Below are 18,888 nucleotides of genomic sequence, written 5' to 3' on the forward strand. Positions count from 1 at the left end.
GGAAACTTTAAAATAATTTTTTATATCAAATACCTTATTAAATGTTACTTACCCCTTTTTTGTTCCTATTTGTTTAACACAAACCTTCTTTACTGTATCCTATACAAAATAAAAAACGGTAAATATATCATTGTTATGAAATATGCAGATCTTAGTGCCACTCTTGGTTTTATTAGAAAAGCAACTGTAGCACAGCACCCAGCAGTTTTCTCAGCTTCTTTCACTTTCAGAGGTCAACTCTTTCCTCAATGTGCGAGTATAACATATGGGAATGATACATACATATGGGAAGAAGAATAAGCTTGATGATATTTAAAGAGGGAAAATATACTAAGTCATTTGTCCCTTCTTGCAAACTGTTCTCTGTGGGCAAACCTCTATGCCCACATGGAACATCACTGAAGTCAATAGGGTGCAGGAGGCCACTTACATAAAGTAGCCAGCCTATAGGGACCTTAATTACTAACACTGCTAAATTTACTCATGTTCTAAATCAGTGGTTCTCAACCTTTTCCATCCTCGGACCCCTTTCCCCATGCTAGGTCTTCATCCCATGTAGCCAGGGCCACTTTCCATTTAATAATATGGGCAGGCTGGTCACAATACCAAGTTGCGAACCCTGTCTTAGAGCTATTGTTTTGAGCAGATTCAGGCAGGCATCACTACGTTGATTTATTTGTCATTTTGGTTCACGTTTTTGGAGGCTCTTGCTTTTAGCCATGAGGGTTAGAATCAATTTTAAATGAAACGGTAAGAAACATGTAAAAAGGTAAGAAAGGGAGGATGGTTGCAACTCCCCTCAATCTTGTTGTGGAATCACCGCCCTTAGAGGAGCACTTGTGCTCCAAACCAAGAAGATGCTACTTTAAGTTTATATTTTAAATGCACAAACCTGTGTGTTTTCATTTAAGGCTTTGTCTTGTTGCCAAGGCGCCACAGCCGCAGGCATTTGAAAAGTAATACAGCCGTTCTGAAAACTCAGCTCAGTGATGTAGGTGACTTTGATAAGAACTGTGGTTTTAGGTGGTAAGTTTCCAACACTTACAGTAAAAACATCCTAGAAAAGAGATGCTTGCTTTAATCTGCATATTTAAACTATATATTTTCCAAAGCAATAAATCATTTGTTTTGTCATGTACAGAAAACAAATGCTAGTTTTCTATATTTCTTCAGAGAAGCGGCTTGAAGAAAACGAATTATGGTGATAAAGGGCAAGGAGTTAATGCTGTTTTAACAATTTACTAAAAATTCCTGTCTGGACACAACTCATCAGTAGTAACTACGCATAAATCAATATTTTACAGAGAGAGTTCAAATTGTTTTTTAAAAGAGGTTTTTACGGAGAGTTAGCAAAATCTAGTTTCTGAAGGATGTACAGCAGATATTTTTGACGAATTTCCTGAAATGATCAAATGTGCAGCCTAAATAATTTCCATTATTTAAAAACAAAACAAAACATCCTTCCCATTAAAGACATGATTCTGCAACGATTCCAATGGAACTACCCCTATGTGTAAAGTGAAGTTCATGTGTATTTGTGGGGTTGGGGATCAATTCACTTGCTTTGTTTGGTATCTGACTTCAACAACTAATATACAATGTGACCAATCAGGGATTTCTAAAATGCACAGTAAACCATGACATTCAACATACTGGGGCATCCTGGTCCATCAAGTAAGCTCCATCACCTCGACTGATTGCTTCTCTATATTCCTTATGTGCTTGTGCCTTTTCTTTAACCTGCAAAAGATTGCTCCAAAATCATTAAATGAACTATTTTTATATGGAACACAGTTAACTACCTTGTCTCAATTAACCAACAGTCATTTAGTGGGACACCATCAACTTGAAATCTAGTTAAGTGACAATGGTATAAAATCAGAGTGAGAGTAGTATTAACACTAATGTTGTGCGTCTTCGCTCATTAATGCTTTGAAATTTTCGGGTTGAAAGCACTATAGAAGAGCGAAATATTAAATCATCTTACCTTTCCAACAATATGTTTCCCATTGATGAAAGCCTCAAATCCACATACAGCCGCTGTGCCATCCAAAGGAAAGACATATTTTGCCTCAATGGAACTATTGTTCTGATTGGTGTATGTCTGAAACACTACTATCTGAAATAGAGAAATGGATCTCTTTTATAATCCTATTAAGTGAAAAAAATATCATGATAAAAAAAGAACAGGTAATGAGTATATCTTCTCACAGGTCATTCTGCACAAGTGGTTTTGGTTTAAATTCACTATTTTAAATTTAACAGCATAAATGTGCTATTATGTTTCACACTACAAAATGTTGCTAGGAGGCAGACTGCAACTTGATTTATCTTTCTGAAGACCTATTTGTACACGAATACCCCAAACACATATACATATAGTGATTACAACAAATCTACTGGTGCTTGGGGGAATGGACAGTTCAGGAAACTGGTAATGCAATACAGACACTCTCCGGGTTACACAAACCCGACTTACGCATATCTGCACTTACAGAAAAAGTTCCGTAAATCCCGTAAAAAATTTTTTTTGGGGGGGGGGGGGGGGTATACGTTCCCGACTTATGCAAAATTCGACTTACGCAAGGCGTTCTGAAACAGAACGCCTTGCGTAAGTTGGGGAGCATCTGTATGGAGTTTTTCATCTCTAGGTCACCAATTCAATTCTCCTCTAAGTGAAGAGTAAATAAAAATCATTTCCATCTGATGGCTATATGAAAATCCTAACTTTACAAATATCACCAATCTAGTGTCTACAGGATAGGGGTCTACACCACAGAAACCACCACTGCAAATGTGCTGGTAGCCTCAAGTGTGACTAAAGGACTGAGTAGGCAGGAAGGCAGATAGTGCAACCAGGTTAAGCTTTTCTGACATGGCTACTTGGGAAACCTGTGCTTCTCTCCAGGAACAATATCTGTTCTGTAAATAGAGAATTTCAGTCTTCAATGCCAGACGTTCCAGCTGAATTTCTGTCCACACCTGTTCCTCTCTGCACTCCCTGTCTATGTCCCCAGAAAGTCCTGAGACCTTCTCATCAATCACTGCCTGGCATATCCAAGATGGCCATTCATCAGTCCCGAGGAGGAAGCTGGATGGGGAAATCTCTGCGAATGTGGGGCCTTTTTGCAGTTCCTTGTCTGTTCATGCATCTGGGCAGTGTTCCTCTGGACAGTGTCCACTGACTCCTTAGACTTCTCGGAGCAGTGGACATAGTCTAGGGTTCTCTGCTGAGTGTACCCCCTTGGATCCATTGTTTTGATCCTGGACCTCCATCCTCTTTTTTCATTTATTGTCCCAGATAATCTGTTGATTTCTGGGTTTGGGGCCACTCCCTCATCCATGAGGGTTGGCCTTTCATTATTTTGGTAAGCTCAACCTAGCAGTCCTAGTTATCAAATAGGCAGGCAAGAAAGCCCCTTAAAAAACAAACAAACAGCATATTCCACTGCAGCAACTTTCTTCCTGGCAATGACTTAACCATACATAGGCAGAAAAATTATTCTGAAATATGGAATTACACAAATTCACTGATCTTTTCATTGCCCAAAGAACTTACAAAAGCAATTTGTCTGCTTACCTTTAAAAATTAAAAATACTTTGAATTAATGTCAGGACCTGTAAGAGACTGACCTTCATTTAGAGATCTATTTTTCTAAAATTGACTCAACAGCACATAACAATTTGAATTAATTCTCAGTAGTCAGTTGCTGAAAAGTTGAGCTAATAGTAAACAGTGCACTGTACCTGTGCTATGAAGTCTATTATCCTCCCCTTGATATGAATATCTTCAAGAGGGACTGGGTTTCCAGATGTGTCCTGAAGACCAGTTTTTACATGGTTTAAAAGATTTACACTTGGTAATGCATAGTCTAAATATAAAAAATTGAAGAAAGGTTAGTGTTTTGGTTTGCGTTTTTGGACGGTGGTGATGGTGGGGTAATAGCCAATCCCACACACCAATGGCAATTTGGCCCATGTTTACAACTGTAATTCACCATATATGGATTAAAAATAATACTCAGTGTCTGTTATGAATTCCCACAATAGTATTGTTCTATTGCTGTGATAATGGCTGCTGAGGGATCATAAGTTGATGACAGGTTTTTCATAAGACCTTTGTTTAGCCTTTAGGGAGTAAAATGTGAATTCTTTAAAGAGCGTCTGATGACTTATGCAAGAGTACTTTTTGCTAGGCCTCTTGAAAGGCACTCTGTCAGGAGGAGAAAACCAGCCTCAATATTTATTCCCAGAGGAAATCTGTTAAACAGATGCTTCCAAGATACCAATATTAGTCAAGAATGCGTGGTGACAGCTGCAAATCAATCCAAAAGAATTTTTGAATTATATTAAAAATGTATTTGATCAGTTTTATTCAAGAGTTATTGATAGCTAGAGCATTTATGATGTAAATACAATTATAAACAAGAAATATTTCCCACCTTCGGGTTGTAAATGACAATGTGAGGTCGCTGGCCAATCTTGCTCTAATTCTGTCTCAGTTCCAGGCTGAAACTGCTTTACTTGGTCTCCAGCAAGGCAAAACTTAACAATGTATCTCATTTTAACCTGACAGGTTTTGTATACAACAAATTCATCATCCTATTGCAAGGAAAGAGAATTATTTTACAAATATAATAAAAGCTACAGGTATTCCTACAAAGACTGTAAACCGATTTAAGAGCTGATCTAAAGAGACATCTCAACTGAGATATGCAATATGACTGTATGGTTTTAATACTAATGCTTTGCACTCTTCAAAGAACTCCACCTCTGTCCTCTTCTCATCCTAGACCTTCCTACGCTGCCCAAACTTCACTACTGACTACTCCTTTCGTCTCCATTTCTCACTCACAAATTTATGACTTTTTTCATGCCATCTTCAACTCGGCAGAAAGCCTCACAATTAAGTTATCCAGGTGCCCAACCTCTCTCTCTCTCAAAAAAAAAAAAAAAAAAATCCTTAAAACACAACTGTTCCTCAAAATAATTCCAAATATAATTATCACTTTTCCTTCTCTGGCTGCCTAGACAGCAACTGTGCTTATTTGTTTGCATAGTATTGCACCTATTCCTACCTTTACAGTTTAAACAATTTGGAGCAGGGATTATATTTAATTTTACACATTAATAGGACAGTGGAACCCTCTTTCATTGTTGTTTTCTATATTCCATATGTGACAGACTGACAATATCCAGAACAAACCTTATGGAATTAAAATAAGTTTTACAGAATTAAATTAAACCTTATTGGAGTATCTATGGGGTACATTATATTAAAATGTAATTGTGTATGTGGTATTGTGGAATTGTATGTACCTTCTTTAACAGAGAAGGAGAATGCTACTGAACTTTCTCAGTTATCAGCCTTTGAAATCCCCCTGGGGACATATGTATACATTAGTCCAAACTGGACTCTCCTGAGACCCACAAAGAAAAGACTTTTGGATAAAAAGCCTAAGTTTAAAATGACTCAGGGCCTTCTTCCTGATACACCAAACAGGCAGGACCCCATTCCATGGAGTGCACCAATCCTCATGGGAACACTGGAAGAATTTAGCCTAGTGAGACCTCAAAAGACTGTGTGTTTGTTCTGAACTGAAACTGATGTATTTGTGATTACAAAAAAACCCCTTGGGTGGCATAATGCCTGGTAAGCTTATTAGCATGCATGTAGGTTCTTTTATTGTTTTAAATATGTTTTCTCCAAAATATTTTTTCCTTAAGAATAAAGTAGGCCTGGCTGGAAAGAACTGTGTGGTAAGTTATATCTGTAGCTGTAACACTATTATTAAGGATACAATTTAGCCACGGAGGTCATGGATTCCAAGACTTTATCAAACCTCCATGATGTCGGCTTCAGCTATCAGTGGCGCGGGCGGAGCTGGGGCTGTTCCTCCTCAACCCATGGCTTCAGGTCTGTGTGCCCCCTCCCAGCTGTGGCAGGAGCCAGAGCAGTGCATCTCCCTGCCCCACAGCTTCAGCCGGGGCCGAAGCCTGAGCCACCGCTGTGTGCCCCATCCCTCAGCTTTGGCCAGAGCTGAAGTCAAGACTGCACACTCCTCCCCATGGCTGCAGCGGGGGCTGAAGCTGGGGCTGTGCCCTCCTCCCCCACGGCGGTGGGACTGTCAGTCCCCCCCCGTGGGGCACCTGCTGTCATTCCTTCCCTTCACTCAGCCCTCTCTACCCTGTTATTTTTAGTAAAAGTCATGGACAGGCCATAGCTCCAGTGAATTTTTGTTTATTGCCTGCGACCTGTGTGTGACTTTTACTAAAAATAACCATGACAAAATCTTAACCTTAACTGTTATCCATCTCTGAAGAAAAAGCAAGAAGGTCTGTCTAGGCAGACTAACTGTGCTGCGAATTACACAGAGAAGGCCAGGGAGCTGTCCAGCCTGGAAGTGCATGTCTCCACCCAAGAGTGGCAAGATCTGGAAGTCTGAGTGTCAGGTCCTCTTGCTGAACCTCTGAGGGGAAATACAGGTGCAGATGCCCTGAACTGTGACACCATACACAAAAAAATTTCTGTGTGAGTGAGCATGCCTCTAAATAACTGCTTAATGCCAGGAGTCACAATGCTCACCAGCAGGTATGGGAAAGGAGCGCAGCAGAAGGTTTCGGGACTAAGGCACAGCAGCATCTTCCATGCATGCTGCAAACATAACCCAAGAGGGAGATGAGACATGAGACCCTGACAGCAGGGCAGGACATCTCGGCAGGGCAGGGGGCGAGGCAGATCAGGAGTCTTCCTCCCAAGTCCTGAGCAGCATGGCCAGTGGTAACAGGGCAGCAAAACAGCCCAAACACTGCAACCCACAACTGCTAAAAAATCCCCACTGCTGTCAGTTATAAATAGCCCAATTGGGCTGCAAAAACCGCATACTTGGCAACCTCTCTACCCTCAGTGCAGAGCAACTTTAGCAAGACTACTCAGCTCCTCTTTACTCCTTGCTGGGAGCTACTGTGGCAAGACTGGGAACCAGGATCCTCCTTGCCCTTTCCCTCTACTATGTGAAAGTGATAATTATAGGATGCAGGGGAAATTTCCTTGAAATGTAGCATTTAGCACCTCTCGGATAGATAAGAATTGGTATATTCCAAGGGAAATAGCACAGTGCAAATAATTTATAGCGGAATGAAAGTTCACTGTAAGTGAAGCAATGCTTTACTAAAGGGATGTGTCTATATTAGGAAAAGAAGTTGTGATTCACTGCTGCAACCCTGGTGGAATATGGTTTTCAGCTAGTACAGACAGCCTATGTTCAACATCCATTACACAAATCCTGGTTGACCCTTCCATGGCTCCAAATCCTATTGGGTATGTGGTTTATGTGACATGAAATTCTGCTGAAATGTAGCGAAGTAGTTCAGGATTTTCACCCCACTTTGCTATAGAACCAAGTTCAATATAAAATCTCTCTCAGCTATTTATAGGAGAATTCCACTGTAATATAAAATAATATTAATACTTTTCATCTAAATAGTGTCCTTCATGCCACAGTCCAAAAGCACTATACAAATGTTTAAAAATCCTGTGATGCAGGTATTATATGCACTTCACAGATGGGGAAATGGAGGTAAAAGTGACTTGCCCATTGCCACATCGTAATTCAGTGGCAGAACCTGGAATAGAACCTAGGTGCTCAGTCTCCTTCTGTCCTCTTATCTAACACTGGCACAATAAATCCAAGCGTTTTAAACAACCTCAGTGCCTTTTTTTTGGTTGGATCTGATTTCAATACCTCAAAATCTGAATAGATGTTTCCTCTTTTACGGACTCCATGCACGCTGTCATATCCTGCTGGCGCATTAGTCAATGACAAATCTTTTTTATACAAATCCAAGCAGGTTCCAAGTGCCACATTACACACAGCCAACAGTCGAGTTCCATCCATTTCACTTGGTGGAGAATACTTAGTGCTTGTACTATAGTTAAAGAAAAATCACACACACAGACACATACAGTTTATATTAACATGCATTTCTATTTTAAGCTTCAATAGAAAGTAGAAAAATGGAAAGGAATAACTTTCAACATTAAAGTTTTCTTAAAATTCCTCTAAAACATTACAAAAAGAAACTTAAATTTCTTTAAGAGTCAAAAGAACCCAATATTATAACTAAGTATTTCAAACCTGATAGAATCACTGAAATAAATGCCACTCCCCAGCTTCCCAAAATCAGTTCTTTCCATGCCATGATCTTCAACCACTATCTTTGGTAAAAGGAGACCTCTAGAAAAGAAATAGCATCAGTTAATGAAGGTAGAAGGATCCTGACATACAGTCCCGTGATTAATACATACTGAGTAAATAGGGTGCCACTGATGAACCAGACAAAATACAGTTTACAGAAACCATCGAAAGGGAGTTCTGGAAAATGTTCAGTAAAACAGAGACATTACTGAGTTGGTCACAATACGGAAAATCCCTGGGTGAGGTTCATCAAGAGGATATTACAGTAAATACTCCTTATTTGTCTAGTTTTAGCACATAAAAACTCCATGTTACAAAGTGAAAACAAAATAATGATCACTGGCAAACATCCACATTAACACAAAACCAGCGCTTAATATTTGTCTGTTATATAAAATAGTGCTACTTTTCTATAACCTATACTATGTGAACACCATATACCTATCACAGATACATACATTATCTAAGCAAAACAAGGGTGGGCAAAAAAGGTAGAGTGTCCAGGAGTGAAGGGCAGTTTGATCCTTAACTTTAATCTTCTTTTATGAAAGTCGGTATTGTCAAACAAAGCAGCTTTAAACTTTTGATGAGATTACAAATTTGGTTGCTATTGGTAACTGCATAGATTTAATGTACTTAGACTTTTGTAAGGCATTTGACCTAGTACTGCATGACATTCTTACAAAAAAATTAGCACTATATAATATAGTTAAAGCACATCTTAAACAGATTAAGAGCTGACTAACTGATAGAACTCAAAAAGCAGTTGTCAATGGGGAATCATCATCAAATGGGAATGTTTCTAGTTGGGTGCCTCATGGATTGGCACTAGGCTCGATGCTGTTCAATATTTTAAATCAAGTGATCTGGAAATAAATATACTGTCACTGTTGATCAAATTTGAGGAGGACATAAAGGTTGGCAAAGTAGTAAATAAGGATAAAGACAAAGTGAGGACAGTCATACAGAGTGATCCGGATAAGTTGGTAGGCCAGGCCCATTCAAACAAAATACATTTAAATACAACCAAATGCAAGGTCGTACATCTAGGAACAAGAAACACAGGCAATATCTACAAAATGGGGGCTGGTATCCTCAAAGCTGCGACTCTGAAAAAGATTTTGAGGTCACAGTGGGTAAGAAACTCAACATGAGCTCCCAGTGTGACACTGTGGCAAAAAGGGATGACACTTTTCTTGGACGTATAAACAGAGAAGCTCTAAGATTATTTTACCATTGTTTACAGCACTGGTGAGACTGATAGCAGAATACTGCATACAGTTCTGGTTCCACATTTTTTAAAGGATGTTGAAAATTTGAAGCGGGCACAGAGAAGGGCCACAAAAATCATTTGAGGTCTGGAGAAAACGTCTTGCAGCGAGAAACTTAAAGACCTTAATAGGTCACTTGATTACAGTTTATAAGTACCCTGACAGGAAGAAAATACCTGTACTGAGGGGTTCTTTAATCTTGAGGAGAGAGGTATAACAAGAACCAATGGCTGGAAGCTGAAGTCAAACAAATTCAAATTAGACATAGGCAAATATTTTTGAAGGTGATAAACCTTTGGACTAAACTAACAAAGGAAGTAGTAGATTCTCTATCTGTTGATTTCTTCAAATCAAGACTGGATGGTATGTTTTAGTAAAAGAAATACGATATTGGGCTCAATGCAGGAGTTATCAGCTGACTTGGTTTGCAAGGCTCATGCTATGGGGCTGTTTAACAGTGGTCTAAATATTCAGGCCCAGGGTGGAGCTCAGGCTCTGGGACACTCTCTCTTCGTGGGGTCCCAGAGCCTGAACGACTACACCACAGTTAAACAGCCTCAAAACCCAAGCCCTGCAAGCCTGAGTCAGCTGACACAGACCAGCTGTGGGTCTTTAACTGCAGTGTAGACATACCCTTAGTGGCCTGTGATATACAGGAAGTTCAACCAGACAACCTAATTGTCCCATATGGCCTTAGAATCTATGAATTCTGTTAAGATTATGACAGAAACTAACTTTATTCAAGAACAGATTTGGCTATAGAAATAAAACTAACATTGTATTATTTATACAGTATCATAGGTGTGCATGGCCCTTTACAAGCAAATAAAGTTAACAGATTCTTGTCCTCAGGACCTGCAATCAAAGTAGATGATCACATGAACACTCATTAATGAACTCAGTACTTACTACTGTGAGTAGTCGCATAGAATTTGTCAGTACTACTAGCTACTACTGGCTGCAAATGTTTGACCCTTAATTAGATCCAATGCAAGGGATGAAAATAAACAGTGTGTGTGGTAAGATATGGGTCACAACAGAAGAAGACAATGATGTGAGGGGAGGGATAGCTCAGTGCTTTGAGCATTGGCCTGCTAAACCCAGGGTTATGAGCTCAATCCTTAAGGGGGCATCTTAAGGATCTGGGGCAAAATCAGTACTTAGTCCTGCTAGTGAAGGCAGGGGGCTGGACTCGATGACCTTTCAAGGTCCATTCCAGTTCTAGGAGATAGGACAGCTCCATTTTTTTTTTAAATGTGTGCTTAATATTACATACACACATATATTTTAAAAAATAACATCAAAAAATGGAGGATGGAGGTCAGCAATGGAAGACTTGCTAGAAGAAAGGATATATTATTAGGATATATTATTCACATTTATTACTGTAAAAAGCAACAGAGAGTCCTGTGGCACCTTTAAGACTAACAGATGTATTGGAGCATAAGCTTTTGTGGGTGAATGGGACATGTGTCTGATGAAGTGGGCATTCACCCACAAAAGCTTATGCTCCAATACATCTGTTAGTCTTAAAGGTGCCACAGGACTCTCTGTTGCTTTTTACAGATCCAGACTAACACGGCTACCCCTCTGATACTTGACACATTTATTACTCTTTCCACTCTCTCTCTATTTTATTAGGGTAGTAATTAAACTTAAATAGAACACTCTGAAAAAAAAATTAAGTTCTTTCTCTATCCAGGTATTTAAATTATGCTTATTACCATGATATCTGACCACTTATATCCACCCTAGACCCATTTTCAAGAGAATATTACATCTTCATAATAGAAAAATCTACCTTTTCTTTTGAACAGATGAATTATAATGTACCTGCATAAATGTTAATGCTCAAACATTAAAGTAAACGTTTGCTTAATGTCAAAGAAAATGAGTCCTTTATAAACTCAAAATATTAAACAAAAAAAGTAAAAAGATGCTGGAAAACCTTAAAGAAAAAATACTGCAAATTCTTACCGGGAGAGAATTCCAACGAAGTTGCGCACAGATGATGCGTGGAATAAGGATTGAACATTCCCAAGATTGCTCAGAAACTCTGCTGTTTCACTTATTCTGCCAACTCTGTATATTTGTAAAACTTTCACTGGACAGTCACTGCAAGAAATTGAAAATGAACTTTGAGGCAATGTGAGTTAGAAAGTGTATTCAAATTCAATTAATAGCTAGAGGATGAAGAACTAATATGTACCTCAAAGAAATGACTACTCTTCATTTGTTTTTCTTTCCTAATTACAAGAACCAGACAGTACCAAAGGAGCATTTACTGAAAATGCACTGGAAATATTTAAATATTAAAGGCAAATAGGAATACAAATTGTAATTCTATAGCAGCTATCTAATCTGTGATTGCCTGTAATCTCATAGTAGGTGTCCCCCTTTTCTAGACAATGTATTTATGTTTCACAGAGTTCAAGCTATGGCAGAACTGTGAAAAAATCAGAATGTTAGTTTTCCAAAATTTTAACAAAAACAGATTTTTAAGTTTCCATCTATCAGGCCTACTTATTCATTGTCCTTTTGGAGTCAACAGTCTGGGTGACCTAAGAGGAAGAGCTTCTAGCTTATGATCTGCACAGAATGTAGCTGCATTACACTACAACTCCCAGCAGCCACTGACACTTGTCTGTTGAGGCTGTAGACAGGACCAATGGCTGCTGGAAGTTGTAGTACACTGACTAAGGCTTAAAAGGTACTTAGGTGCCCAACTCCATGAATCAATGGGAGTTAAAGATATTTAGGCCCCTGAGGATCTGGGCCTACAAGCTCAGTCCGAACAATCCTGCCACAAGCTCAGCTACATACAAAATACATAATTACAAAACAAACACCATGGGATCCTCTCTTAAAGATATTTAAATAACAAATTCAGAGTAGTAGGAATAGGTGCTGAATCCCTCAGTAGCACGAGCAGAGAGGAATTTAGCAAAGCTTTTTTAAAATTTGCCTTTTTTGGTATCCTTTCAGATCCTGGGAAGTCCAGACTTGGTGCAGATCAGTGGATCCTGCTCCAGAAACAAACACAGAAGCCATAAAATCTAATTAAAACAAATTTAAAAATAGTTCCTTCCAAAAAGGAAGATGATGTGTTTTTCAAAATTATTGAGGCCTTGAATAATGAAACAAAAAATAGTTTTATCAGTCTCATCAGACACTGTCATAATGAATTTGTTTCTATTCAATCCAAATGTACATCATAGTGGAGGAAGATATATCTTATTCAGCTGATCCAAGCAAAGATGGGCAGGAAGAACAACTGGGGCCAAGATCCAGCTGTTTTTAGAGTTGGGAGTGAGCTACCAATGGCCTATCATCATGCTGGCTGTACAATCTGCAGGGCCCCAAGCAAGGACACAGACCCAAGCTGCTGGAGCTGATGACTGGGCATGAATTTCTTCCCATCTGGTTCTGGTCCTAGGGAAGGTATGGGAGCAAGTTCTTTCCTCTTCCTTTGGTCTCAGAGATAGAGACGGAATAGGACAAACACCTGACATGCTATGCCTGCTTACTTTGCTTTTGTAAAGGCCAGCCCTGCCTACTCCACAACCCTGCTGGCTCTGGAGTGGAGTGGAGTGTTCCAGAAGCCAAAGAGCTCACTGCTGTGGCAGAATCTGGTGGCCCACTCCTCATGTATTTTATGCATTACTCCTATAATACTACTGAGGTCATCTTATCACTATTAAACACCCACCTGTGATTATTTTTCAACACCTGCTGTTTAACATTGAGAAATTCTTCACTGTTTGGATTGATAGCTTGTATCTTGCACCTTAAAGCCCGGTATTTAGCAAGAGATGGTGGGTTAGGGCTTGACGTACTTGTTTCGCAAACATTAAGCATGTCTCTGATTAGCTAAAATATAAAGATATAAATTAGAATTGATATGTGGATAATATATTGTAGTGACTAGTGAACAGTGTTCTAATTCTCTACATTTTTGGTGACTTTTGGGGGGCGGGGGTCATTTTATACTGGTTACATTTAATATAGAAAATAACCAAAACCCAGAAAAAAGAAAAAGAGAGAAAATTATAATAAAAGAAAACCATTCACACTAATTACAGTGAAATAATACTGGAACTGAAGATAAAAGCAGAGACTGTTTCAACTTATCCGTTAGCATGAATAGCAAGAGTGAGACCAGGTGTGGCACCTTACGTAAACAAAACATGGCAGATACAGTTAAACTGTTTTCATAAAACTCCAAATCAATCCAAGCCTTGGGCCATCTCACAACAACTCAGCAAGCCAGTACTTTCTGTTGGCTGGCTGCCATTTTGACTTTGCTCCTGGGACTGTCCTCACTCCCTGGCTGCCACTCAGCAGCCATCCTGTGTTGTCAGCAGTGCCATTGGCCAATCAGGAGGACAATGGCACTAAAAGCAATGCACAAAGCTGGGCTTCACAGCCTAGGAGAGGGGGGAAAAGGTGAGGGATTGAGATCATGTTATCACAAGACTCGAATCAATCCAATTCCCAAACCTTAGCAGGGAGTTGTCCTGCTCTGAGGATAGAGACAGGGTGGGGAGGCCAAGCAACCCAGCACCAGCTTGTGCCTGGATAAGTGGCACATACACATTTTATTAATGCATATTCATAGATTCCAAGGTCAAAAGGGACCATTGTGATCATATAGTATGATCTGTATAAGAACATATCATGATGGGACACCTAACCTGTACACAAACTAATTATATCACATTAAACTATAAAAACATTATATTGTTGCCACATCATCAGTCATGGGCAAGATTTATGGGATGTGAGACTTCTGGTATCAGAAACTTTCCTATGGCCAAAGATAATTATATCGAACATATTTTAAATGTAACTTTTTTGCACCGCTAGTAAGCCCCCCATTGCTATTTGGATTCACAATGGAACTACATTTTAGTAGCCCTGGCAAGAGTTAAAAAATATCCTACTCACTGGCGTAACAGTATTTATAAGTGACACTATACAGGACATATCAGTGCTTAGTAACAATCTGAAAGTGTTACCTGACAGAGGTCCTGTTTGCTAGATAACAGTTTTTTGGTAATATTATAGTCTATTCCATTTTTGTGACGTATAATTCGATAGAACTCCATCATCATCGCTTTCAGTGCCTTTGCTGCTGTTCCCTCATTCATTGCATTCTTTATTTGAAGTAGAATACCTTCCCCTTTGCTCACCTTCAAGAGAAGAGATTATTAAATAAGAAATCCTGACAAAACAGTCCAACAAGCCTGAAAAAGGTAAATACTAGAAATAGAGGGTAATTTCTTTCCACACTAAGATAATACTTTTTTGTTTATTCTTTGTTATTGCAACATCAGTACAATTCCTTTTTGTATCTGAGTTTGGCATTCAAAACCAAGGACCTAACTCTACCTTCATGCTGAGATACTCTGCAAGTAGTCGTGCTGATTTCAGTAGGACTACTGACGAAGTAAGGGGAGCAGTATGTACCCCAAGTATATAACAAAAAAAGAACATGGATTTAATTAGCTGGCAGTGCCTCTTAGTTTCTTGTAAATTCACTAGGTCAGACTAACTCTTTATTAAATAATGGAATCCCAGAGGGTTTATGGTTGGAAACTACAAGAAGATAACAATAAATGTTAATGAAACTTCTAAATCATTAGTTTCTCTAACGGTACATAAGGCAAACACCTATTTATAGCAAGTGTCTGAAGATTGCACTGAAGTACCATTATCCATTTGACATTCTGTCCAAATTTGAAATAAAACAGGAAATAGAACATAAGAACGGCCATACTGGGTCAGCCCAAAGGTCAATCCAGCCCAGTATCCTGTCTACCGACAGTGACCAATCCCAGGTGTCCCAGAGGGAGTGAACCTAACAGGTAATGATCAAGAGATCTCTCTCCTGCCATCCATCACCACCCTCTGACAGACAGAGGTTAGGGACACCCTTCCTAGAGGAAATAGATTTGCTCGCATAGCTGTACTGAATTTCAATATAGCTGTTACTTGTAATACATTCCCATTTGATCCTTTCTGCAGAATGCCAGGTGATAGTTTGATGATCACAGAGCAGTAGGGAAGAGGCAAACTTCAATATAATTTACACAGACCATAAGCAATATCCAGTAGTGTAAAAGTGGTTACATAACCCAGGGACTTCATAACAAAGTTCTACTCTATATCAATATTGATCCAAGGCTGATCCTTGCTTCACAATGGCCCTTTGGCAACATTGCTAACTGAACCACAGCTTCTAAATTCTTATATTTTAAAAATTTAAGACTATTTCTTAGGAAATTGCATATAATGATGTTTCTCTTACAAATTAACTACTTTGGCAGTGAAGCCAGTCAGAATATATTAATTTTATCAAATTAATTCTTACAGAGGGACACATGGGATACAGACCTTTTCACTTCTAGGACTATGGTTCATATCTTACCTACATTGGCAATGATTGAATGTATCTATCAAATGCCTGGTGACTTATGTGAAATTAATAGGAAATCGCAGGAGACAGGCTCCCACATCTCCAAATGGTATGTCTAAATTTATTTAATGTATATATTAATTGATTTATAAAATGCACCCACCACAGTCTCTGTATGTGTATATATATATATATATATATATATATATACACGCACACACACACACACTATATACATATACATACACACACACTAGATACAGTTATGGAGGTGTGTTTAAATACAACTGTATCTAGTATAGTTCTGATCCCAGGTTGGAAAGGGCAAAATACTCTTGCCTGGAAACAAAATACTTATATTAATTCTTAGATAACACTGGTTCCTAAAGAGTAACCATTTCTAAGCAAAATTAACTTACATCATTTAGGCTGATGTTGTTTACTGGTTCAAGTAGTAAATGGTCCAAATGACCAAGTGCTTCTGCCCAGATCAGTTCCACAAAAGCACTAATTTCTTGGGATAAAGTGCTTGAATTTATGGCTTCCTCTAGAAGTAGCTGCAGTAAACAAATATCAGTTAATAAAAGAAACAGAGATGCAAAACTTGCTCCTCCAGTTCTCACACTGGTAAAACTCCCATTGATTTCCCTGTTCTCATAAGTGTTACACTACAATATATGTATTAAAATGTGACTTATTTAGGCCAATTGACTTGAATGGGAGACTTGCTTGCAAAAAGTCTCCCATTCAAAGCGTGAGGTCATATTCTTACTTGATAGTTGAATAGAGTATCTGATAATGAATGGGATTTATTATTAAAATATAGTGCAAACAAGCTCCAGATGAGGTGGTATATTCTGCCAGCTCTGCTGGAACAAACTCAACAAAAAACTTTATTACACTGCAATTCTTTCTCCTTTCCCTTTAAACCATTCCCAACCGCTTTCACCACAGTCATAACTCTTGTGAACAATTTTTCTAATCAATTCCCTAGACTCATACGGAGTCTCTGTCCTACACAGACTCTTCAGCTAACTCAATTGCTCCCTGCTCCCTCTTTCCTTTCCTCCATTATTCTTTGTGACGGACTACCCCAAAATTGCTTCCAATGCCTTTCCCAATCTCAGTGAGGGCAGGAGCCAATCAGCTGCTGATTGATGGATCTATTGCTTATACAATGAATAGGACAAGGGACTGCAAACAGGAAGCTTTGCTAGAATGGACTGCATGTCCCTACTATTTTCTTTATTATGCAGTTAATACTGTAAGTTCAGGATGGATGGATTCAAAATGATTGTTGTCTTCATTTAGGGTGCATACTATTTCTCCTGGTTCAAAAAGCCGCAAAAATTTTTATAAATCTATCACAAAGACATTCCTCTCATACAGGTAAAAACTGGGGGTGCAAAGCTAGAGAAGAAAGGAAGGGCCATGAAAACCAGTGCAATCCATACATCCAAAGCAGCTAAAGAAAGTATGGAGAGATTTTCTAATGTGTACCGAGGAACATTATTAAAATATTTGCTTTGGGGTTTTTTTGCAGTATTTCTGAGCTCCAGTGGTTGCCATAAAGTCAATGTTTCCAACAGTTACTGCACAGCAGTATCGGACACAACTGTTTCTCTTTGCTTAGAATAGGAAAGAACTGTTGGAAGGTAATGAAGTTTTAGTGACAACAGCTGTATTGCTTCAGAGAAAACAATACAAGGGATTCTAACTTTCCTGTAAAAAGCAACAAAGAGTCCTGTGGCACCTTTAAGACTACCAGATGTATTGGAGCATAAGCTTTCGTGGGTAAATACCATGAGTCTGACGAAGTGGGCATTCACCCACGAAAGCTTATGCTCCAATACATCTGTTAGTCTATAAGGTGCCACAGGACTCTTCATTGCTTTTTACAGATCCAGACTAACACGGCTACCCCTCTGATACTTAACATTTTCTGGATATAGGTGATATAATCTTAAAGCCAGTTTTGTGTCAACACGTAGTTTAGCTTATCTGGGGCAAAGGGGAGGGTAGATTGCTTACAGTAAAAAGATACATGGGAAAAAAAATTGTATCACACTGTCTATCTGCTATTGAAAATAGATGTAATCAAACCTATTTGAAAAATACTCTTGGGGCCAGGATCCGACTCACTGTTGTCAATGGGAGTCTTCCTATAGACTTCAGTGGAAATTGGATCAAGGCTATGAACATAAGTAATGAGTGAGAATTCTGGCACTTGAAAACATCCAATTGTACAATATCCTGACATTTTTTGGGCACAACTCCCACTGACTTTGATGGAGTATTCTATGTACTTACCTATGGTGGAATAAGGGAATTCTCTACAGCGTGATTAATTAAATTTGCTTTTCATATGTTAGAGTGAAGTAATGTGAACCATAAGTTCATTATTCCTAAAAATCGTTCAAAACATTAGCAGATAAATACCATTTTCCCTAACCTATTATATTCTACTACTTAAATCTAAACCAAAATCCTCACACTCAGAGAATCAGAAACTAATATAAATCATTAAGACCAGAAGAATACAAACAAATAAGTCGTACTAACCTCTTGTAATTTCATAGAGGCTAAATATTCTGCACCAGGTGGAAAGGTTTCTCTTAATAGAAAATCCTGGTTCTTCAAATCTTCAACATAAATCTCATAATTTTCTCTTATTTCTTCAGAAGTCTTAGTTGCAATGAACTGTTTTTTACTCTGTGAAACATCAAAATACATAAGAAAAAGAAGACTTACAGAAGTGTGCCAGTTTTGTGGCATGTCACACTAAAAGCTGAGAGACTTGTGCGCAAGGTTAATCTAGAGCTCTAGCATAACAGGTTTTCAGAGTGTGATGGGGTATATAAACTCTACATTGGGACAGAAGGGGTTGAGGAGCAGTTCCGGGCCCAGATGACTCCACCCCCCCCCCCCAAAAAAAAAAAAAATAATGGGAAAATCCCATCTCCTAGAACTGGAAGGGACCTTGAAAGGTCATCGAGTCCAG

General features: G+C 38.8%; 1 protein-coding gene across 4 annotated transcripts in view; it reads right to left on the reverse strand.

The window, feature by feature from the left end:
- Positions 1 to 18,888, reverse strand: part of PARP4 (poly(ADP-ribose) polymerase family member 4) — a 77,675-nt gene that overhangs the window by 38,317 nt on the left and 20,470 nt on the right. For all 4 annotated transcript variants that reach the window (XM_034758808.1, XM_034758807.1, XM_034758806.1 and 1 more), the window contains exons 7-19: positions 18,450 to 18,599; positions 16,307 to 16,444; positions 14,488 to 14,661; positions 13,179 to 13,339; positions 11,447 to 11,584; positions 8,139 to 8,237; positions 7,746 to 7,929; positions 4,443 to 4,602; positions 3,748 to 3,872; positions 1,988 to 2,119; positions 1,654 to 1,740; positions 893 to 1,057; positions 53 to 99 (exon numbers count right to left, since the gene is read on the reverse strand). In XM_034758808.1, the coding sequence (XP_034614699.1) occupies positions 53 to 99; positions 893 to 1,057; positions 1,654 to 1,740; positions 1,988 to 2,119; positions 3,748 to 3,872; positions 4,443 to 4,602; positions 7,746 to 7,929; positions 8,139 to 8,237; positions 11,447 to 11,584; positions 13,179 to 13,339; positions 14,488 to 14,661; positions 16,307 to 16,444; positions 18,450 to 18,599 (1,760 nt within the window). The remainder of the gene's footprint in view (positions 1 to 52; positions 100 to 892; positions 1,058 to 1,653; positions 1,741 to 1,987; positions 2,120 to 3,747; positions 3,873 to 4,442; positions 4,603 to 7,745; positions 7,930 to 8,138; positions 8,238 to 11,446; positions 11,585 to 13,178; positions 13,340 to 14,487; positions 14,662 to 16,306; positions 16,445 to 18,449; positions 18,600 to 18,888) is intronic.

The sequence above is a fragment of the Trachemys scripta genome, chromosome 1, assembly GCF_013100865.1.
Source record: "Trachemys scripta elegans isolate TJP31775 chromosome 1, CAS_Tse_1.0, whole genome shotgun sequence".
In the NCBI taxonomy this organism is placed as follows: Eukaryota; Metazoa; Chordata; order Testudines; family Emydidae; genus Trachemys; species Trachemys scripta.